Source organism: Oryctolagus cuniculus, chromosome 7 (genome assembly GCF_964237555.1).
Source record: "Oryctolagus cuniculus chromosome 7, mOryCun1.1, whole genome shotgun sequence".
NCBI classification, from domain to species: domain Eukaryota; kingdom Metazoa; phylum Chordata; class Mammalia; order Lagomorpha; family Leporidae; genus Oryctolagus; species Oryctolagus cuniculus.
Genome location: NC_091438.1, coordinates 142,464,576 through 142,487,661, shown reverse-complemented (window position 1 = coordinate 142,487,661; position 23,086 = coordinate 142,464,576). Strand labels below are relative to the sequence as shown.

General features: G+C 49.6%; 1 protein-coding gene across 6 annotated transcripts in view; it reads left to right on the top strand.

The window, feature by feature from the left end:
* Nucleotides 1–23,086, top strand: part of PTPRU (protein tyrosine phosphatase receptor type U) — an 87,004-nt gene that overhangs the window by 21,599 nt on the left and 42,319 nt on the right. For all 6 annotated transcript variants that reach the window (XM_051856780.2, XM_051856779.2, XM_051856778.2 and 3 more), the window contains exons 8-10: nt 12,083–12,391; nt 22,406–22,515; nt 22,753–22,954. In XM_051856780.2, coding sequence (XP_051712740.1) covers nt 12,083–12,391; nt 22,406–22,515; nt 22,753–22,954 — 621 coding nt within the window. The remainder of the gene's footprint in view (nt 1–12,082; nt 12,392–22,405; nt 22,516–22,752; nt 22,955–23,086) is intronic.

Sequence of the window (23,086 nt, the reverse complement as noted above, 5' to 3'; positions counted from 1 at the left end):
TCACCCCAAAAGGAAGCCTGGTGACCTTTAGCAGTCCCCCCCATTTCACCCTAGTACTTCTGTTCCTAGCAACCACCAATCTACTTTCTGTCTCTGCAGATTTGCCTCTCTGTGGACATTTCATAGAAACAGAACTGTACAAATGATAGTCCTTTGTGCCGGGTTGCTTGCATCTAGCATGATGTTTTCCAGGTTTGTCCGAGCTGTAGTGTGTGGCAGTACCTATTCCTTCTTGTTGCTGAGTAATGTTCCATTGTAGAAGTAGACTACATTTTATTTGCCCATTCATCAGCTGGTGGTCATTTGGGTTGTAGCTTTGTCTACTAGCAGTATTGCTATTCGTTTTTACATACAAGTTTTTCTAAAAAGTAATGTTTAATTATTTTTACTTATTTGAAAGGAAAAGAGTAAGAGAGGTACACAGAGATCTTCCATCTGCTGGGTCACTCCCCAAATGCCTGCAACAGTTGGGGCTGGGTCAGGCCGAAGCCAGGAGGCTGGAACTCAATACAGGTCTCCTGTGGGGGTGGCCAGGACCCAAGTCCTTGAGGCGTCACTGCTGCTTCCCAGGGTGCACATTAGCAGGGAGCTGGAATTGGGACTTAAATGCAGGCACTCTGATTGATAGGGGCTGTGGTTGTCCCAAACATTGTCTTAACTGCTGTGCCAAGGGCCTGTTCCTCATGTGTAAGCTTTTACGTGGACATAGATCTTCATTTCTCTTGTGTATATACCATATGTCATGTGGTAACGCTTTGTTTAACCCTTGAGAAACTGCTGGAATGTTTTCTAAAGCAACTACCATTTTACATCCCCACCTGTAGTGTGCGAGTGTTCCAGTTTTGCTACGTCCTTGCCAACACTTGTTATTATCTGTCTTCTTATTTTTTTTTTAAAAAGATCTATTTATTTATTATTTGAAAGGCAGAGTTACAGAGAGGCAGAAGCAGAGAGAGAGAGAGAGAGAGAGAGAGAGAGATCTTCCATTCATTGGTTCACTCCCCGAATGGCCACGACGGCTGGAGCTGGGCCAGTCTGAAGCCAGGAGCCAGGAGCTTCTTCTGAGTCTCCCATGTGGGTGCAGGGGCCAAGGACTGGGGCCATCTTCTGCTGTTTTCCCAGGTTATAGCAGAGAGCTGGATCGGAAGTGGAACAGCCAGGACTCAAACTGGTGCTCGTATAGGATGCTGGTGCCACAGGCCTGTCTTCTGATTTTAACCATCCTGATGAGTGTAAAATGATATCTCATTGTGGTTTTGATTTGCATTTCCCTGGTGGCTAATGATGTTGAGTAGTTTTTGTGAGTTTATTAGTCATTTATTTTGTTTATAGAAATGTCTATTCAGATCACTTACCCATTTTTTTTTTTTTAAAGATTTATTTGAAAGGCAGAGTTATGGAGAGGCAGAGACAGAGAGGTCTTCCACCCACTGGTTTACCCCCAAAATGGCTGCAATGGCCAGAGCTGGACCAATCTGAAGCCAGGAACCAGGAGCTTCTTCCAGGTCTCCCATGTGGGTGCAGGGGCCCAAGGACTTGGGCAGTCTTCTGCTGCTTTCCCAGACTGTAGTAGAGAGCTGGAGTGGAAGTGGAGCATTATCTATTTTTTCTTTAGCTTGTGATGTTGTATCTAAGAAACCATTGCCTAATCCAAAGTTATGAGGGCTCATGGCCATGTTTTTTTTTTTTTTCCCCTTAGATTTTTGTAATTTCAGGTCTTACATTTAGGTCCTTGACCCATTTTGGGTTGGTTTTGTATATAGGGTGAAGTTGAGGTCCTAGATTCCTGGATATTCATGCATTAGTATGTGAACATCAAGTTTTCCTGTCACCGTTTTTTGAAATGACTATTCTTTCCTGTTGAATTATCCTGGCACTGAAATGAACTTTTTTCAACATAATTCTCTGGAGATTCATCCAAGTCATTGTGTGTATCAATGGGTCATCCTTTTTCTTTTCTTTTCTTTTCTTTTCTTTTCTTTTCTTTTCTTTTCTTTTCTTTTCTTTTCTTTTCTTTTTTTCTTTTCTGGCAGAGTAGGCAGTGAGAGAGAGAGACAGAGAGAAAAGTCTTCTTCTGTTGGTTCACCCTCCCAAATGGCTGCCACGGCTGGCGTGCTGTGCCAATCCGAAGCCAGGAGCCAGGTGCTTCCTCCTGGTCTCCCATGCAGGCACAGGGCCCAAGGACCTGGGCCATCCTCCACTGCCTTCCCGGACCACAGCAGAGAGCTGGACTGGAAGAGGAGCAACCGGGACAGAATCTGGTGCCCCATCTGGGACTAGAACCCGGTGTGCCAGCACCGCAGGCGGAGGATTAGCCTAGAGAACTGCGGCGCCAGCCGGGTCATTCTTTTTTGTTACTGAGTAATATTCCATGAAGTGGCTCATACCCCAGCTGGTTTAACTGTTCACCTGTTGAAGGACATCTGGTCTGGTTCCAGTTTTTAGTTTGCAGGTTTTTGTACGAACCTGAGTTTTCATTTTTCTGGGATAAATGCCCAGGAGTATAATTGATGAGTCTTATGCTAACCGCATGTTTAGTTTTTTTAAGACTACCACTGTAGCTGTAGTATTTTACATTCTCACTAGCAGTGTGTGAATGATCCAGGGTTCTGCAGCCGTTCTAGCATTTATGTTGTCACTATTTTTTATTTAGACATTCTGAGAGGTGTCTAGTGGTCTTAATTTGCATTTCTTTAATGCCTGGTGCTGTTGAACATCTTTTCACACACGATTTGCCATCTCTATGTCCTCTTTGGTGTTGTCTGTTCATATCTTTGCCCATTTTATAATTGGATTATTCATTTCTTTTGCTATTGGATTTTCAGGTATCAGTCTGCTGTCGGATGTCTAGTTTGCCAATATTTTCTCCTGGCTTGTGTCTTCTCATCCTACAGAGCAACCAGCTTTAGTTTTGATGAAGCCAATTTATCAAATTTCCCTTATGAGTGGTGCTTTTGGTATCAAGTGCAAGAACTCCTTGCCTATTAAACTTCCAGAGAATTTTCCTATTTTTTTCTCCCTAAAAGAAGTTTTACATATAAGGAAACATATAGTTTTACATATAAGTTTTATATATAAGTCCATTATCTATTTTGTATAAATTGTGAGATTAAAGTCAAGGTTTTTTTTTTTTACCTTGGGTAATTAATATTCTTAAGTGCTTGTTTATTTTAAAAGTAAGCACTTTTTATTTTTAAGATTTATTTATTTGAAAGGCAGAGTTATAGAGGCAGAGAGAGAGGTCTTCCATTTGCTGGTTCACTCTCCAAATGGCCTCAATGGCCAGAGCTGGGCCTATCCAAAGCCAGGAGCCTGGAGCTTCTGGCCCACGCACATGCAGGGACCCAAGGACTTGGGCCATCTTCTACTGCTTTCCCAGGTCATAGCAGAGGGCTGGATTGGAAGTGGAGCAGCTGGGACTTGAACTGTCGTCCATATGGGATACCAGCACTGCAGGTGGCGGCTTACCTGCTATGCCACAGCACTGGCCCCTCTTAAATGTTTTTAAAAGCTGATTTGTCAGGGCTGGCGCTGTGGTGTTGGGGGTAAAGCCGCCGCCACCAGTGCCAGCATCCCATATGGGCGCGGTTTCAAGTCCCGGCTGCTCCACTTCCGAGCCAGCTCTCTGCTATGGCCTGGGAGAGCAGTGGAGGATGGCCCAAGTCCTTGGGCCCCTGCACCTGCATGGGAGACCTGGAGGAAGCTCCTGGCTCCTGGCTTCAGATTGGTGCATCTCTGGCTGTTGCGGCCATTTGAGGAGTGAACCAGCAGATGGAACACCTTTCTCTCTGCTTCTCCTCTCTCTGTGTAACTCTGACTTTCAAATAAATAAATAAATCTTAAAAAAAAAAAAGAGCTGGCCAGCGCTGCGGCTCACTAGGCTAGTCCTCTGCCTTGCGGCGCCGGCACACCGGGTTCTAGTCCCGGTCGGGGCAACGGATTCTGTCCCGGTTGCCTCTCTTCCAGGCCAGCTCTCTGCTGTGGCCAGGGAGTGCAGTAGAGGATGGCCCAAGTCCTTGGGCCCTGCACCCCATGGGAGACCAGGAGAAGTACCTGGCTCCTGCCATCGGATCAGCGTGGTGTGCTGGCTGCAGTGCGCCAGCCGTGGCGGCCATTGGAGGGTGAACCACCGGCAAAGGAAGACCTTTCTCTCTGTCTGTCTCTCTCTCACTGTCCACTCTGCCTGTCAAAAAAACAAACAAACAAACAACAAGAACAACAAAAAAAAAAACAAAAAACTGATCTGTCAATCATCCAAAAATCCTGTCTAATGCTAGACTCTGGGAGGTTCTTTGGGGGTGGGTCTGAGTGTGTCTGTGGCAACTGCTTTCTAGCTAAGGCATCTGGATCCAGTTCTTTAACCACTCTTTAGTGTCAATCCCCTTGTTTTATACAGATAATAATAATACTCTCTTTTAATAAAGATGTATTTATTTGAAAGGCAGAGTAAGAAAGAGAGAGAGATCTTCCATCTACTGGTTCACTCTTCAAATGGCTGCAGTGGCCAGGCTGGGTTAGGCTGAAGCCAGGAGCCAGAAACTCCATCCTGGTCTCCCATGTGGGTGGCAGGGACTCAAGTACTTGAGCCGTCCTCCGTTGCTTTCTAGGAACATTTGCAGGGAGCTGGATCAGAACCGGAGCAGCGTGGACTTTAGTTCACTGCCCCCCAATATCAGCTCTGATAGTGCTCTTTACCATATCGTGTTAGTTTGGAGGTTTATGCCACGTGTGTTTGCTGAGTGCCTATTATATGCTAGGTGCTAGTGTGGTTGCTAGGAACATACGATGGCTAGGCAAATGCTGCCTGCTTCCTGTGAAACTAGCAAGAAGCTCACGTGCTGGTAGGAGGAGACAGACCGTAAATCAGTAAACAAGTGAGATACACAGTTTGTCAGATGGTGATGAGTGCTGGGAAGAAGAATGAAGCCGGGAAGGGAAAGGGGCGGGTGTGGGTGCTGGGTTGTTATTTAAAAAGACTGGGGCTTTCGTTGTGGTATAGCGGGTAAAGCTGCTTCCTGCGACACTGGCATCCGGTGTCTCCCAGCTGCTCCACTTCTGATCCAGCTCTCTGCTGATGTGCCTGGGAAAAGCAACAGCAGATGGCCCAAGTGTTGGGGCCCCTGCACCCACGTGGGAGACCTGAATGAGGCTCTTGGCTCCTGGCTCCTGACTCCTGCCTTTGGCCTGGCCCAGCCCTGGCTGTTGTGGTCATCTGGGAAGCGAACCAGTGGATGGAGGGTGGCTTGCTCCCTGTCTCTCCCTCTCTCTAATTCTGCCTTTCAAGTAAATAAATAAATCTTTAAAACATAAAAGATATTAAAAGGCTCAAGGGACCCTCTTCCTCAGAGGTGACACTGGAGCAGGGACGTGAAGGAGGCAAGGGACGAAGCCTGGCAGAGCTGGGGTGGGGTGCTGCGGGTAGGAGCCTTCCAGGCAGCCTGAGTAACAGCAGGTGCAAAGGCCTGGAGGCATCAAGCGGACCCGTGTACCTGGCCTAGTGACTGAGAGGAGAGGGCAGGAGAGAGCTCCAAGTGGAGGGGCATGTGGGACTCTGCTGTGTTATGCTGGGTCAGCTGCGGGGTTTGGAGAGCAGGAGTGAACATGATCTACTTTTTTTTTTTTAAGATTTATTTATTTGAAAGTCAGAGTTACAGAGAGAAGGAGAGGCAGAGGCAGAGAAAGGTCTTCCATATGCTGGTTCACTCCCCAATTGGCCACAATGGCTGGAGCTGTGCTTCCGAAGCCAGGAGCCAAGAACTTTTTCTGGGTCTCCCACATGCATGCAGGGGCCCAAGGACTTGGGCCATCTTCTACTGCTTTCCCAGGCCATAGCAGAGAGCTGGATCAGAAGTGGAGCAGCCAGGACAGGAACTGGCGCCCATACGAGATGCCGGCATTGCAAGTGGAGGCTTCACAGGCTACACCACAACGCCTGCTCTGAACTCAAGTATTCTGAAGTGGGATGCAGGCGTCTTAACCACTGGGCCTGACACCCGGCACACATCAAGGATTCCTGGGCCCCTTCGTGGAAAGAGACTCTGGGAGGGCGAAGGTATAGGGGGGAGGCCAGGGAGGAGCCTAGGGCAGTGATCATGGTGAGAGAGAGCTGGGGCTGGGATCGGAGTGGGGGTGACGGCAGCGGGGAGAGGAGGTCAGATTCTGGGCTTATTCTGAGCCAGCAGCATTCGCTGATGGATTTGGAGATGAGATGAGAGAGGGGAGGTAGCGTCCGTCCGGGACGGCTCCAAGGTGTTGTGCTCGAGCAGCAGAGGGATGGAGTTGTCACTGGCTGCAAAGGCGCAGGCTGCAGCAGGTGCCGGTCTGACAGGGGCCTCATAGATCAGGAGTTCCGTGTCAGAGATGCTGACTTGGAGAGACCTGTTAGACATTCAAGTGCAGATATCCATCAGGCCGATGGATATATGAGTGTGGAGTTCGGGGAAGAGGTTCAGGCCGCAGACATAAATTTGGAAGTAGTCAGGGTAGATGGCGTGGATGGTATTTAAAGCCATGGGATTGGGGGAGATCTTCTTTGCTAGTGGTTCTCAGCAGGGGCGATTGTGTCTCCCGGGAGACATTCGGCACTGTCTGGAGACATATTGGTTGTCACGACTGGGCAGTGATGGGGGGCTGCTGGCACCCGAGTCAGGGCCAGGGAAGCTGCTAAGAATTCTGCAGTGCCCGGATGGCCCCTGAATAATCTAGTCCAAAATGGCAGAGGTGCTGAGGTCAAGAATGCCTGATTTCCTCCCCTGCCGGGCTGAAGCTACAAGCCGGGAGCCCCATCCAGGGCTCCCACATGGGTGGCAGGGGCCCAAGTGCCGTCAGCTGCTTCCTCCCAGGGTGTGCATTGGCAGGGAGCTGGGATCGGAAGCAGAGCTGAGACTGGAACCCAGGCAGCCTGATACGGGATGCGGGTGTTTCAAGTGGCATCTTAATGTTGAGCCAAACACCCACCCCCCGCTCTTGGGTTTTTAGGGAATAGGTTCAGATGGAAGAGGGGAGTTGTGAAGCCCGAACCTGGCAGCCTCCAGTGTTTTGGGCTCAGCACAGGTAAATGCAGGTAACTGTATTAAATGCACGTGAAGCACACAGTAGGCACTCAGTGAATGACAGCTGTCGTTAGAGTGCTATAATCTTCCAAGGCAGTCCTGGTCCGCCACTCAGAATGGAAGCAACCAGCGCTCGGGGGTCACAGGGAATCTGGTGTGGCCCCTTCTCTGTGCAGGTGGGGAGGCTGGCAGCCTGGGCTCCCGTGGTAGGGTAGAACCCAGGCTTCATGGTGCCGGCTTTTGATTGCTCCTGCTTTACAAGGTGAGGAGGCAGAGTTAGAGACTGAGTCTCTTGCCCGAGCCTTCACAGTGAGTCTGCAGCAGAGCCAGAACCAGACTTGAATTTCCTGATTTCCTGCGCGGTGTTTTTAGCCATAGCAGCGGCGGCAGCTGCAGCTCCCGCCACCACGGGCTGACTGCCCACTTGGTACCAGGTGCTGCCACACACGATACCTGGGCAGGGTTGGGCAGGCGCAACCTCATCCTGCCCCTGGTAATTACATGCTCCTCTTGATTGGCATCACCACCCCTCCCAGCTTGGGCGCCTTGGCCAGGAGTTGTTTTGCTGTTGGCAGCTGTGTTTTTGTCTTCTCCCTCCCCATGAAGCTCCCCTCTCACTATATTATTTGCTGTGAAAACAATAATATAGCATCAGTAAAAGGCGTTTAAAAAACTACTCTCAATCTCCCCATCCCAGCCCAACAGCTGTTTTGATTTTTCCGTTGTCTTCAAATCTGTGTTGCGCAGTCCACGCGTTTGCACGCCCGCCCTCGGGATGAGGTGGTGGGGAGGATCCAGGTGCATTTCCTTGGTGCTGTTACTTGTGCTGTGTTGTTTGTCATCATTGTTTATTGGCCACGGGAATCTATTGAGTGTCCAGATCCCTGTTGTTGTTATAAATCGTGCTGCATTGAAAAAGACGGTGCTCAAAGTTTTGTAGTTTTTGTCCTAAGCATATTGTTCGGTGCATATGGTCAGGAATAGTTAAAGAAAAGGCTTTTTTTTTTTTTTTTTTTTTTTTTTTTTTTTTTTTTTGACAGGCAGAGTGGACAGTGAGAGAGAGACAGAGAGAAAGGTCTTCCTTTGCCGTTGGTTCACCCTCCAATGGCTGCCGCGGCCAGTGCACTGCAGCCAGTGCACCGTGCTGATCCGAAGGCAGGAGCCAGGTGCCATGGTGCCGGCCAAAGAAAAGGCTTTGATGTATATTGATGTTTGGTTTTTTCATTTTATTTGAAAGGCGGAGAGACAGAGAGAAAGAGACAGCCATAGAGACATCTTCTATCTGCTGGAGACATAGATTGTTTTTTTAAAAATATCGCTGTTGTAATTTATGTTGCTTGCGGTGCCGCCCGTTAGTGCACATGAGGTTGTTACATCCTGCAGGCCGGGCAGTTTGCCCCACGTCACCTCCTGGGACTTTCACACTCACTCTTCTGAGTAGGCCTTGTTGTCTCCATGCTGTAGTCCAGGAACCTGACATCAACTTGGCATCAGTGTTCAAAGGGAGTGAAGCACTTGCCTGAAGTCACAGAACTGGTAAGGAGGAGAGCAAGGACATGACCTTTGGTGCCCTTGACCCCAGTCCGCAGCTCCTTCGCTTCCCCAGGCTTCAGAGTTATTGCGTTCTCATTAGCATTGTGAAAGTTCAACACATTTGAGCCTTGTTTGGCGATTGTTCTGTGTTACCCTCTTGGATCCCATGCGCATCTCTGAGTGGCTCTGCTCTCTGATTTCTGTGGAATGTGGTGGGGTGGAGCTTCGAGGGCCCCCTGTTCTGCTTTGCCAGCGTGGGCTGGCAGCTGAAGAGAGAGTGTCTGGGTGCCAGATGGTCTTTTGGAAACACAGACTCACGGATTCACACTCTTCAATCAACGTATCCGTCTGTAGTCAACACACTCTCTCAGCCCCTGCCTCTGCCTAGAGTTGGCCTGGACAGGGAGGGAGCGAGGAGAGGCCTTGTTTTCAGAGACCCCCTCAATCTAGCAGGCAGCTGGGAGGTCGCACAGCTGTTGGAGAACGAGATCCCCAGGTATGAAGTTGGGAATCAGAGATTGCCATCTTGGGCCCTGGAGGGGGTTTTGGGAAACTTGAGCAGGTCGCCAGGATTTAGAAATCCAGAGATTTCACATGAAAATCTGAATTTCTGGCTTCTCTTGAGAAACAGGAAGATCTGGGAACACTGGGCCCGTAGTGCTGCACAGCATCCATCGCCTTTTGGGTGGGGCACCAGCTGTCCTGTTTGCTGTGGGCTCCACCTAGCCACGTCACTGGTTCGTCTCCAAGTGCGGCAGGAGGGCAGGGAAGCAGTGTGCTCCTGCCAAGCCTGGGAAGATGGAAGGAAATACACCGCTGGCATCCCAGGGTGGGCGTCTGTGAGCAGAGCTGCAGGGATCCGAGGTCCTCCCTCCACTCTCCCCAGTGCAAGAAAGCAGAGCCACCCAGGGGTAGTGCAGAGCCAGGCAGTCAGGGAGTGCACTGAGGGTCTCTGGGCAGATCCCACACAACCTGCCCCCTCCTCTGAAAACACACAAGAATGGTGAGTCAAACAAAGCAAAAATAGGAAAATCTCTTTAGGCTGGGGAAGAGAGAAAGCATAAGCATTCTCTGTGGGTTTGCAGCCTGTAACCCTTGGGCTGCAGCCAGCAGTGGGAGGTAGTGTCCACGTAGGCTGGGACTGGAGTGTGCCTTGCTTGTGGGCAGAGGGCAGTCAGACAGGAGGTAGGCCTTGTTCCCAGCAGGTGAAGTCTGAAGTCTGTCTTCAATGGCTCTTTGTGTGTCCGGACTCGAGCCACTTGCCTGGGGCCCAGGGAAGAGGGCCAGGCTCCTGAGTGGGAATGGCAGCTTGTCCCGTGCTGTGTGCTTGGGGCAGGTCCCCCGCGCACGCCTCAGTGGGGAGCAGCCAGAACTGCTATTTCCCTGTGTGTCTTTATAAGGACATTCTGGGCAAATAAGTCATCAAACAACGATACCAGGCTCGTACTCACTGTCTTTAAGAGGCTAAATAGCAGTTCTTTCTTACCTGTTTGTTAAGGGACCCTGAGATCATCTGACGAAGAGGCTTTGCAAGGGCAGACACACCCGGAGAGAAATGAAGCTGCCTTGCACACAGGGTGCAGGAGGGAGAAGTATTATGGGCAGAGTGCGTGTTTGGCACAGTGGTCAGGATGCTGCTTGGGGCACTGGCATCCCATATCGGAGTGCCTGAGGTCGAGTCCTGGCTTTGCTTCCTGTTCTAGCTTCCTGCCTGTGTGCACCCTGTGAGGCAGCGGTGATGGCTCAGGTGCCGCCCACATGAGAGATCCGGATTGAGCTCTGGTTTTGGCCTGGCCGTGGTTGTCGTAGGCATTTGGGGGACTGAACCAGTAGATGAAGATCTGTCTTTGCCTTTCAAATCAAAAAACTAAAAACAAAAGTAAACTTGTCTTCTTCTCTCGTCTTCCAAATTGAGGCCCAGTGATTGGTGTGGGATCGTGCAGCTGGCCAGTGTGGACCCAGGACTCAGGCTGAGCCCCACTTCAGAGGCTTTGGTTCCTTTACTTGGGACGTGGGGACAACTTCCTGCCTCACAGGGTCATCCAGAGACCACTCCCTCCCCTCTGCTGTGGATGAGAGTGAAGCTGCCTTGAGTTCAGTGTGGAATTAGTGACATCAGAAAAATGTAGCAATGGGTTCATTCCCAGTGGCCTCGTGTGGTCCAAGGTGATCTGGACGTAGGCGGTGCACTGTGCAGCCTCTCTGCTGAGGCATGGCTACAAAACGTTTTCTGACAGTGAATTTGTCACTTGGGGGCGTGGGGGGTGTGTGCGTGGCCGGATAGTGATGGGTGGAAGCATGGGTTCTGGAGCCAGCCTGTCACTCACTGTGGGACTGTGATCTCTCTGTGTCTGTCTCTACGCTGGTATGACAGGGCTGGTAAGAGCCCTCATCTCATTGGATTACAGTGAGGAGTAAGTGGGTAAAGGATTTGAAAGCCTCTGAACAGTGCCGGGCATATCCGGAGCCTCCAAAGTGCAAACTGCCATTGTTGTTATCCTCATCGTGCGGTAGATTGTGTTCTCTTTTATGCTTTGGCAGCCAGGGAACTCACCACCCAGTTGGAACCTTTTCTTTAGGCCTTGGCATTGTACGCATTGGGTCCTATGTTTAACTATTTGCCTCTCATTTCCCCCACCATCTTGATTATTATATATGATTGTATCCTGTGTTACTATAAGCTGTTTCAGAACAAGTTTGAAATCAATATTATGAAAAATACAGCAATAGTTTGATTCATACTGGTATGATATAGTCTAGGATGAACCAGAATTAGGAGTTGAGTTGAGCTATTAAAGAAAAACAAACAAACAACAAAACAAAACAAAAACAGGAGCTACAGCAGGTTAAGCCACTGCCTGCAATGCTGGCATCCCATATGAACTTGAAGTCCTGCTGCTCCACTTCCAATCCAGCTCCCTACTAATATGCCCAGGAAAGCCACAGAGGATGGTCCAAGTGCTTGGGTCCCTGCCACCCATGTTGGAGACCCAGGTGGAGTTCCAGGCTCCTGGCTTCAGCCTGGCCCAGCACTGCCTTCCCAGGAGCATTAGCAGGGAGCTAGACCGGAAGTGGAGCAGCCAGGACTCGAGGCCGTGCTGTGATATGGAATGCCTGCATTGCAGGCCTCAGTGTAACCCACCGTGCCACAGCACGGGCCACTTTGAGGGCCTGTTGTGTGTTAGCCAATGCCATGCATGCTTTTTGCTTGTATCTCCTTAAACTTCACAGCAGCCCCGTGCGGTAGGGCTGGTAGCTCCGCATTTTGCAGTCGAGGAAACCAAAGCCATCTCGGAGAGGGGAAGCGACGCAGGTGGCAGCTGGCAGCCAGGGTGCCCGGGTGGCCGGCGTCACGCAGAGCGTGCGCTCTCCCTCCCTGTTCAGTGGGCGAGGGCAGCAGGGCTGCGGGTGGCTGACTGATGTGTTCTCTCCACGTCCCTCTTCCTCTCCCTTTCTCACTTCCTCCACCTTCTCCTCTCTGCTTCTTTGCTTCGCAGAGCCCATGAGGGCCCCCAAAGGCCTGGCTTTTGCTGAGATCCAGGCCCGCCAGCTGACCCTGCAGTGGGAACCCCTGGGCTACAACGTGACGCGTTGCCACACCTACACCGTGGCCCTGTGCTATCACTACACCCCGGGCGGCAGCCACAACCAGAGCATCCGGGAGTGCGTGCAGATGGAGCGGGGCGTCAGCCGCTACACCATCCAGAACCTGCTGCCCTACCGGAACGTGCACGTGCGCCTGGTCCTCACCAACCCCGAGGGACGCAAGGAAGGCAAGGAGGTCACCTTCCAGACCGACGAGGACGGTAAGAGTCCCTGGCTGCCTCCCAGAGCCCCGAGCCCCCACATCCATGAGAGTCTGCACATCTGTGAGCAGGGAATGTTCTGCTTGGGATTAAAGCAGCTGGGGAGCAACACACTCACGATGGCTGGTATTTATTCTCCGGACGACGTTTAGATTGGCAGTCTCTTCACTGAGTGTTGGGAGAATTCAGCAGTGAAGCTGTTGGGCCTGATCTTTCCTTTGTGGCAGTATTTTTATCAACAGTTTTAATTTTTTAAGTAGATATTGAAATATTGAGATGGGGGATTTTTTTTAAAGATTTATTTATTTATTTGAGAGGCAGAGTTACAGACAGAAAGAGGGAGACATACAGAGAGAGAGAGAGAGATCTTCCTTCTGTTGGTTCACTCCCCAAATGGCTGCAATAGCTGGAGCTGGGCTGATCCAAAGCCAGGAGCCAGGAGCTTCTCCCAGGTCTCCCACATAGGTACAGGGGCCTAGGCACTTGAGCCATCTTCTACTGCATTAGACATTAGGACATTAGCAGGGAGATAGACTGGAAGTGGAGCAGCTGGTACTCTAGCCAGTGCCTATATGGGATGAGAGCACCACAGGCAGAGGCTTACCCTACTATGCCACATGCAGGTACCAAGATCTATTTTTTAAAAAAGATTTTTAAACTTTTTTGCGAGCCAGAGTTATGGAGAAAAAGAGAGAGAGAGAGCTTCCATCTGCTCTTTCACTCCCCGGATGGCCACAATGGCTGTGGCAGGGCAGGGCTGAAGCCAGGAGCCAGGAGCTTCTTCCAGGTCTCCCATGTGGGTGCAGGGGCCCAAGGACATAGGCCATATTATGCTGCTTTCCCAGGCCATAGCAGAGAGCTGGATTGGAAGTGGAGTAGCCAAGACTCAAACTGGCACTCATATGGGATGCTGGCACTGGTGGCGGCAGCTTTATCCATTACACTGCAGTGCTGGCCCCCAGTGTCTTGGCTTTCCATGCCTAAAATGCTCTCATGGGATTTTTAGCCAGACCAGAACACCTTAAGGGCTGATTTTTGAGGTCAGAGTGCTATTTAAAGCGATTGTCATTCTATGAGTCTGCTATGTGAACTGCTTCCCATGTTGGAGCATTCACTCCTTTTTAATTCTGTCTATTATTATTGCCAGACACTTAATCCTATCCATATGATCACTTTAACACTTAAGATGGTATTTTTACCACACAGCTTAAGGGGATTTGGGGTCCTGTGGCAAGTTTTTAAACTGTACCCTTAAAAATAAGTAATAGGAATGTATGCAGAACTCTACAGCTTTACAGTTACAAACTTCATACACTTCATGGTTACAACTTTAGGAACATGGTGATTCCCTTCACTGTGCCCGTCCTCCTACCCATACTTTCACCACCTCCCTCCTCCCTCTCTTATTCCCACTCTTATTTTTCACTGAGATCCATTTTTTAAAACAAGATTTATTTATTTATTTGAAAGTCAGAGTTACAGAGAAGCAGAGGCAGAGGAAGAGAGAGAGAGAGAAAGAGAGGTCTTCCATCTGCTGGTTCACTCCCCAATTTGCCGCAATGGCTGGAGCTGCGCTGATCCAAAGCCAGGAGCCAGCAGCCTCCTCTGGGTCTCCTATGTGGGCGCAGGGTCCCAAGGACTTGGCCTATCTTCTATGGCTTTTCCAGGCCATAGCAGAGATCTGGATTGGAAGTGGAACAGCTGGGACTCGAACTGGCGCTCCTATGGGATGCAGGCACTGCAGGTGGTGGCTTTACCAGCTATGCTACAGCACTGGCCCCAAGAGATCAATTTTCAATGGACTTTATACACATATGTTCAACAAATAGTGTAAAAAAATAAAAAACTGTTCCTCAACAGTCAAGACAAGGGCTGTTCAAGTCATTGCTTCTCAAAGTATCAATTTCACTTCTACAGATTACATTTTAGGTGCTCTATTAGTTATCACAGGTCAGGGAGAACATATGGTATTTGTCCCTTTGGGACTGGCTTATCTCACTAAGTATGATGTTTTCCATATTCACCCATTTAGTTGTAAATGACCGGATTTCATTTTTTTTTTACCGCTGTGTAATATTCCATAGAGTACATATCCCATGATTTCTTTATCTGATCTTCAGTTGACAGACATTTGGGTTGATTCCATGTCTTAGCTACTGTGAATTGAGCTGCAATAATGGGGGTGCAGGTAACTCTTTCATATGCTGATTTTCTTTCCCTTGGGTAAATTCCCAGGACTGGGATGGCTGGGTCATATGGTAGGTCTATATTCAGATCTGAGGTATCTCCATACTGTCTTCTATATGGCTTTACCAGTTTGCATTCCCACCAACAGTGGGTTAGGGACCTTTTCCCCCACATCCTTGCCAGCATTTGATGTTTGTTGATTTCTGAATGAAAGCCATTCTTTTTTTAAAAAAATTTTTTTTATTTATTTGAAAGACAGTTACAGAGAGAGGTAGAGACAGAGAGAGAGAGAGCTTCCATCCGCTGGTTCACTCCCCAGATGGCCGCAATAGCCGGAGCTGTGAGATCTGAGCCAGGAGCCAGGGCTTCTTGTGGGTTTCCCATGTGGGTGCAGGGGCCCAAGGACTTGGGCCATCTTCTACTGCTTTCCCAGGGCATAGCAGAGAGCTGGATTGAAGAGGAGCAGCTGGGACTCGAACCAGCGTCCATATGGGATACCGGCACTGTAGGCCAGGGCGTTAACCTGCTGTGCCACAGCGCCGGCCCCAGTATGAAAGCCATTCTAACTGGGATGAGGTAAAACCTCATTGTGATTTTGATTTGCATCTCCCTAATGGCTAGTGATCCTGAGCATTTTCATGTGTCTGTTGGCCATTTGGATTTCCTCTTTTGAAAAATGTTTTTTTAAGTCCTTTGCCCATTTCTTCACTGAGTTGTTTGTTTGTTTTGTTGTTGTGGAGTTTCTGGATCTCTTTATATATTCTGGTTATTAATCCTTTATTGGTTGAATAGTTTGCAAAGAATTTCCCCCATTCTGTCAATTGCCTCTTCACTTTCCTGAGTGTTTCTTTTGGAGTACAGAAGCTTCTCAATTTGATGTAATCCTATTTATCAATCTTGGCTTTCATTGCCTGTGCCTCTGGGGTCTTTTCCAAGAACTCTTTGCCTATGCCAATGTCTTGCAGGGTTTTTCCCAATGTTCTCTAATACTTTGATGGTATTGGGTCATAGATTTAGGTCTTTAATTCATTTTGAGTGTATTTTTGTGTAAGGTGTAAGGTAGGGGTCTCGCTTTTATACTTCTATATGTGGAGATCCAGTTCTCCTGGCACCATTTGTTGAAGAGATTGTCCTTGTTCCAGGGACTGGTTTTAGCTCCTTTGTCAAATATAAGTTGGTTGTAGATGCTTGGATTGATTTCTGTCATGTTTCTATTTTGTTCTATTGGTCTATCAATCTGTTTCTGTACCAGTACCAGGCTGTTTTGATATGACTGCCCTGTAGTATGTCTTGAAATATAGTATTGTGATGCCTCTGGCTTGTTTTTTTATTTTTATTTTTATTTTTATTTTTATTTTTATTTTTATTTTTTTTTGACAGAGTTAGTGAGAGAGAGACAGAGAGAAAGGTCTTCCTTCCATGGGTTCACCCCCGAAATGGCCGCCATGGATGGCGCGCTGCGCAGATCTGAAGCCAGGAGCACCTCCCATGGGGTGCAGGGCCCAAGCACTTGGGCCATCCTCCACTGCACTCCAGGGCCACAGCAGAGAGTTGGACTGGAAGAGGAGCAACCAGGACAGAATCCGGTGCCCCGGCTGGACTAGAACCCAGGGTGCCGGTGCCGCAGGTGGAGGATTAGCCTAGTGAGCCGCGGCGCCGGCTCTGACTTGTTTTGTTGTGTAAGATTGTTTTAGCTATTTGAGGTCTCTTGTACCGCCATATGAATTTCAGCATCATTTTTCTACATCTGAGAATGGTATTTTGATTGGTATCACATTGAATCTGTAAATTGCTTTCAGAAGTATGGACATTTTGATGATATTGGTTTTTCTAGTCCATGAACATGGAAGCTTTTTTCCATTTTTTTGTGTCTTCTTTTATGTCTTTATTTGATGTTTTGTAATTCTTTTTTTTTTTTTTTAATTTTTGACAGGCAGAATGGACAGTTTTCTCACTCGAGAGAGAGAGAGAAAGGTCTTCTTTTTGCCGTTGGTTCACCCTCCAATGGCTGCCGCGGCCGGTGCACTGCGGCCAGCGCATCGTGCTGATCTGAAGCCAGGAGCCAGGTGCTTCTCCTGGTCTCCCATGCGGGTGCAGGGCCCAAGGACCTGGGCCATCCTCCACTGCACTCCTGGGCCATAATGTTTTGTAATTCTCATCATAGAGATCTTTGTTATCCTTGGTTAAATTTATTCCAAGGTGTTTTTTTTTTTGTAGCTATTGCGAATGGGATTGATCTTAGAAGTTCTTTCTTAGCCGTGGCATTGTCTGTATGTAGAAGGCTTTTGATTTTTGTGTATTGACTTTATATTTGCTACTTTATGAGACTCTTCTGTGGGCTCCAATAGTCTCTTAGTGGAGTCTTTTGGATTCCCTGCATATAGAAGATGATCTATTCTTGTATCAGTTTTGGTGTCATGTATTTTTCAGAGAATTTGTTCATTTTACCTAAATTGTCTAATGTCCTGACATAAAGTTGTTTATCATATTCTCCTATCATATCTGTTGTCTGTAGGATCTGTAGTGATAACCCCTTTTTCATTTCTGATGTTGGTAATTTATATTTTTCTCTCTTTTATGTTGACACTCTTTTTTTTTTCTTTACAGGCAGAGTTAGACAGTGAGAGAGAGGAGAGAGACAGAGAGAAAGGTCTTCCTTTTCCGTTGGGTCACCCCCCAAGTGGCTGCTACGGCCGGCGTGCTGTGCCAATCCGAAGTCAGGAGCCAGGTGCTTCCTCCTGGTCTCCCATGTGGGTGCAGGGCCCAAGCACTTGGGCCATCCTCCACTGCCCTCCCAGGCCACAGCAGAGAGTTGGATTGGAAGAGGAGCAACCAGGACAGAATCCGGCGCCCTGACCGGGACTAAAACCCCAGGATGCTGGCGCTGCAGGTGGAGGATTAGCCTAGTGAGCCGCGGTGCTGGCCTGTTGTTCACTCTTGCTACACATTTCATTAATCGTGCCAAAGAACTGAATTTTGGCTTGATTTTCTTTCGTCTATGTTTATGTTTATTTTTTAATTCTTTATTTCCTTTGTGTGCTTTTTTTGGATTTGATTTGCTGTTCTTTTAGTATCTTTAGATAGACACTTTTTTTTTTTTTTTTTGACAGGCAGAGTGGATAGTGAGAGAGAGAGACAGAGAGAAAGGTCTTCCTTTTGCCATTGGTTCACCCTCCAATGGCCGCCAAGGCTGGCGCGCTGCGGCCGGCGCACCACGCTGATCCAAAGGCAGGAGCCAGGTGCTTCTCCTGGTCTCCCATGGGGTGCAGGGCCCAAGCACTTGGGCCATCCTCCAATGCACTCCCATAGCAGAGAGCTGGCCTGGAAGAGGGGCAACCAGGACAGGATCTGGCGCCCCGACCGGGACTAGAACCCGGTGTGCTGGCGCTGCAAGGTGGAGGATTAGCCTATTGGGCCGCGGCGCTGGCCAACACTTCTTTTTTTTTTTTTTTTTTAAGATTTATTTATTTATTTTAAAGTCAGATTTTCACAGAGAGAGACAGAGAGGCAGAGAGAGAGAGAGAGAGAGAGAGAAGAGAGGTCTTCCATCCCCTGGTTCACTCCCCAATTGGCCATAAAGGCCGGGTCTGTGCTGATCTGAAGCCAGGAGCCAGGAGCTTCTTCTGGGTCTCCCATGTGGATGCAGGGCCCAAGGACTTGGGCCATCTTCAGCTGCTTTCACAGGCCATAGCAGAGAGCTGGATCGGAAGTGGAGCAGCTAAGACTGAAACTGGCGCTCATATGGGATGCCGGCACCGCAGGTAGTGGCTTTACCCACTACACCACAGCACGGCGCCAAGATGGATACTTCTTAGGTCCTTATTTTTGTGCCTTTCTTCATTTCTCAATAAGCCTTTCAAGCCATAAATCCCCCCTCAGCCCTGCCTTAGCTGCATCCCACCAGTTCGGACGTGTCCTACCTTCATTATCATCCATTTGAAACATTTCCTGATTTCTGTTGCGATTTCTTCTTTGACTCAAGGGTTATTAGGTCACTTAAAATCTAAGCAATTGGGACTGTTCTGATTATCTTTTGGTTATTGATTTCTAGCTTAGGGGCCCTCGGGCCAGAGTATGTACTCCAGCCTATGGTTAAGGATTTTGGCAAGTATTCCATACGTACTTGTAAAAAACTGCGTTCTGTCGTTGGGTGCAGTGTTCTATCCATGTCCACGTGTACTGCCAGGCACTCTCTGTGTCAGGCCCTCTTCTGAATGCATTCTCTCTGTTCGCGAGTGAGATCCCCACGACAGCCCTGTGTGGCCTTCTCTCCTGCTGCTGTCCTCACTTTGCAGGTGGTTGTCCAGTTAGTGCATGGATGGCAGAGCCGGATTTCAAACCTTGCCACCTGGCTTCAGAGTCGTCATTCTCGGCAGCTGCACTCCAGCGCCTGCCCAGGTCCGGAGCCTTGCTCAGGGTCCCGCCAGGCCCCAGGTGCCCTGAAGCTCCTTGGCTTCTGCTTTTCCTTGTTCTCCCTCATGTGCAGTTTCTCTTCTGCACAGCACTGGCCCAGACACAAAACTCAGCTCCTGCCTTGGTTTCCACAAGACCCCATTCACCCAGGCAGTGTGCACGCCCCGAGCTGAGGATTTGCTGGGACAAAAGTGGGGACTGGATGAGTTTACCATGAAGCATTGCACACAACCTCAAATTGAACACCAGCCTGTTCTGTCCTTCTCCTTTTCCCTCTCCCTCTCCCTCTTCCTCTTTTTCCTCTTCTTTCCTCTTCTTTTCTTTTCTTTTCTTTTCTTTTCTTTTCTTTTCTTTTCTTTTCTTTTCTTTTCTTTTCTTTTCTTTTCTTTTCTTTTCTTTTCTTTTCTTTTCTTTTCTTTTCTTTTCTTTTTTTAAGGGAGATTAAGGAGCATTTATTAGGCCAGCTCCGTGGCTTACTTGGTTAATCCTCAGCCTGTGGCGCCAGCATCCCATATGGGCACCGGGTTCTAGTCCTGGTTGGGGTGCTGGTTCTGTCCCGGTTGCTCCTCTTCCAGTCCAGCTCTCTGCTGTGGCCGGGGAAGGCAGTGGAGGATGGCTCAAGTGCTTGGGCCCTGCACCCGCATGGGAGACCAGGAAGAGGCAACTGGCTCCTGGCTTTGGATCAGCACAGCGCTGGCCGTAGCAGCCATTTGGGGGGTGAACCAACAGAAAGAAGACCTTTCTCTCTGTCTTTCTCCCTCACTAACTCAATCTGTCAAATAAAAAAAATTTAAAAAAGAAGCATTTATTTGAAAACTATACATTTTCGCTAAACCCATTTTCTACTTTGATAAGAACTTATCCCACATCTTTTTTTCCAGTCTCCCTAAAAATTTCTTTTTTTTTTTTTTTTGAAGATTTACTTATTTGAGAGGTAGAGTTATAGACAGAAAGAGGGGGAGACAAAGACAAAGGTCTTCCATCTGCTGGTTTGCTCCCCAACAGCCGGAGCTGAGCTGATCCAAAACCAGGAGCCAGGAGCTTCTTTCAGGTCTCCCACATGGGCACAGGAGCCCAAGCACTTGGGCCATCTTCTGCTGCTTTCCCAGGCCATTAGCAGAGAGCTGGATCAGTAGGGAGCAGCTGAGACTCGAGCTGGCACCCACATGGGATGCTGGCACTACAGATGGAGACTTAACCTACTATGCCATGGCGCTAGCCCCGCCGCCCCCCTTCTCTCCCCAAATTTCTTTACCAACTACTCTGGCCTGTAATTAAAGCCACATTTTAATTTTTTTTTTTAAAGCCAGGAGCCAGGAGCTTCTTCTGGTCTCCCATGTGGGTGCAGGAGCCCAAGCTCTTGGCCCATCTTCTGCTGCTTTCCTAGGCCATAGCAGGAAGCTGGATCAGAAGTGGAGCAATTAAACCAGCGCCCATATGGGATGCTGGAGTTGTGGGCAGTGGCCTAACCTACTACGTCACAGCACCAGCCGCTAAAGCCACATTTCTAAACTACAGAGATTAAGGAACCTCCTGAACTGTGCCCTAAATCCACTGCCAAACGTCATGTCACCCACTTCAGAATGCATGTGGCACTGGGTCCAGCCATGATACCCGCAAGAGGCCGGCCACAGCAGCCCTTGGCACTCCCCGTGCTGCCCCCGTGGGCCCAAGTCCTCTATAGCCCCATGTGACATGGGAGGCGAGCTGGCTGGAGCCCAGAAAGGCATGGCATTTCCTCCCATCCATAGGCCTCTGTCCATTGTCCTGGCCTGGCCCGCACCCCAGGTACCCTGCCCCCTCCCCAACACAGGACACTGCCTTCTGGCCCTTCTTGTCTGTTGTTCCAAGTGGCCACAGGCGGCTGGGCCAGCCCACCCGGAGAGCCCCACTGCCCTGCACCCCAGCTGCCGCCCTAACTGCTCTATTCTTGAAGTCTGTTGGCCCCTACTCTCATCCCCAGGGACGTTATTGTGGCCGCTTCCCCCCACCCCTGGCCAGCCCTCACTTGGACCACTTGGCCTTTCTCTTCCCTTCCCACCTCCTCTGCTACGGGGTTACTTTGAAGATATTTTACTTGTCACCTGAGTGTCAGTACAAAATGTGTGAGGGTCAGCCCAGGGAATTCTCACAGACTGGATGCATGCAGGTGACCTATGCCCAGACCCAGAAATAGCATTGTCGGCACCCAGAAGTCCCCCACCGCCAGGCCCCCCGCCAGTCACTGCCTCCCAGGGGGGCTGCTACGCTGACTGGGGCATCCCAGGTTGATTTCTTCTTGGCTTTGGGCTTTTTATAGATGGGATCACACTGTGAGTGTTCTCTTTATGACTAGCTTCTTTCAGCCCCAGGGCAGGGTACCTGGGATGTGGGGCAGGCTGGGACTACGGACAGGGGCCTGTGGATGGAGTCACGGAGCCGGATTGTGTGTTCGTTTCTAGAGAATTCATTCCTCTGCTGTCTGGTTCTTCAGGCTAATGGGCCACATTGGTTTAGCCCATTGGCTCTTTTGAATAATGCTGCAAATAAAACTCTTATAGACTTGTCCCATATTTCTGATGGGCTTGGGCCCAGAAGTAGAATGGCTAGGTTGCAGGGTATGCGTTTGTCTTTAGAGGATATGTCCAGACGACTTCCAAAGGCACTGTGGCAGTGTCTGCTCCTGCCGGCAGTGTGGGAGCACCTGGTTGCCTCCTCACCAATCCCTATGGTTGTCTTCTTGCCGTGTTGTTGCATGGATGGTGGTGTGGCCTCGTGAACTTGGATGCTGACTGCCATCGCGATGTCGGCTTTCCTCGCTTTTGACTTTCACCTTCCCTACAGTGTTTTATCAAGATGTTCCCCAGACAGAGGGCTCCAAGTTGTGTGTCTGCTGCAGAGACTATACGTTAAAGCCCAAACCAAACCATGCCTGAAAGTGTTTGTGCTAAAACGCCCACAGTATTTATCTCTGGGCGATGCAATTGTAGGTGCCATTACTTTTCTTAAACTCATTTAGATGTTCTGCATTGAACATAGTTTCTGTAATGAGACTTTTTTTTTAGACAAGAAAAAAATGCATGTATCATCCCGAGACCTTAATGCAATTGTTGTTTTCAATTCTCTGGCAAAAGTCTCTATTTTCTGAAAACCGTCCAAATGGAACAAAACCTTCAAACCTTCTTCTCCGCTGAATGCCATGTGCACGGTGGTGAAGGCACCAGCTGCTGTCTGAGTTCTCAGTCATGCGCCGAACACTTGGGCCTGTCAATGTCACAGCATTGTATCCTGGTGTGTGTGTGTGTGTGGGGGATGTCATAGCACTCCCACTTCCTAGCTGAGGGCACTGAGGCCCAGAGGGACTGAGTAGTTCAAGCAAACCCTCGGGGTCGTCAAAGCCCACTTTCCCCTGCTCTCTGCCCCTCTCCCTTGCAGTGCCTGGGGGGATTGCAGCCGAGTCCCTGACCTTCACTCCCCTGGAGGACATGATCTTCCTCAAGTGGGAGGAGCCCCAGGAGCCCAACGGCCTCATCACTCAGTACGAGGTGAGAGGGGCCTGTGGGGGGAGGTGGGAGGACAGCCCTCCTCCCCTCTGCCACATCAGCACGGAGAGGGAGGCGCATGGGGAGGACGGAGGTGATTGTCATGGTTCCTTTAACTCTGGCCTGGTTCTGTGTCCTGGAGGCAGTAAGCAGGGAGGGGAAGGTATCCCGAAGGCTGGCTGAGGGGGAACCCAGTGCTGGGTGAGTGCTGCTCCTCTCCATCCCCACCCCTGCCCCCAGATCAGCTACCAGAGCATTGAGTCATCAGACCCTGCGGTGAACGTGCCAGGCCCACGTCGTACCATCTCCAAGCTCCGCAACGAGACCTACCACGTCTTCTCCAACCTGCACCCGGGTACCACCTACCTGTTCTCTGTGCGGGCGCGCACAGGCAAGGGCTTCGGCCAGGCGGCGCTCACCGAGATCACCACCAACATCTCAGGTGCGCCCCACCTGGCCCTGGCCCGGGCCCTTTGGAGGGGACCCAGAATCCCAGGGTTCTGTGGGCACAGGGCCTGGGGGCCGTCCTGGGGATGGTGACGGAGGGCCCCTGCTGAGACGAATGTGCCATTTA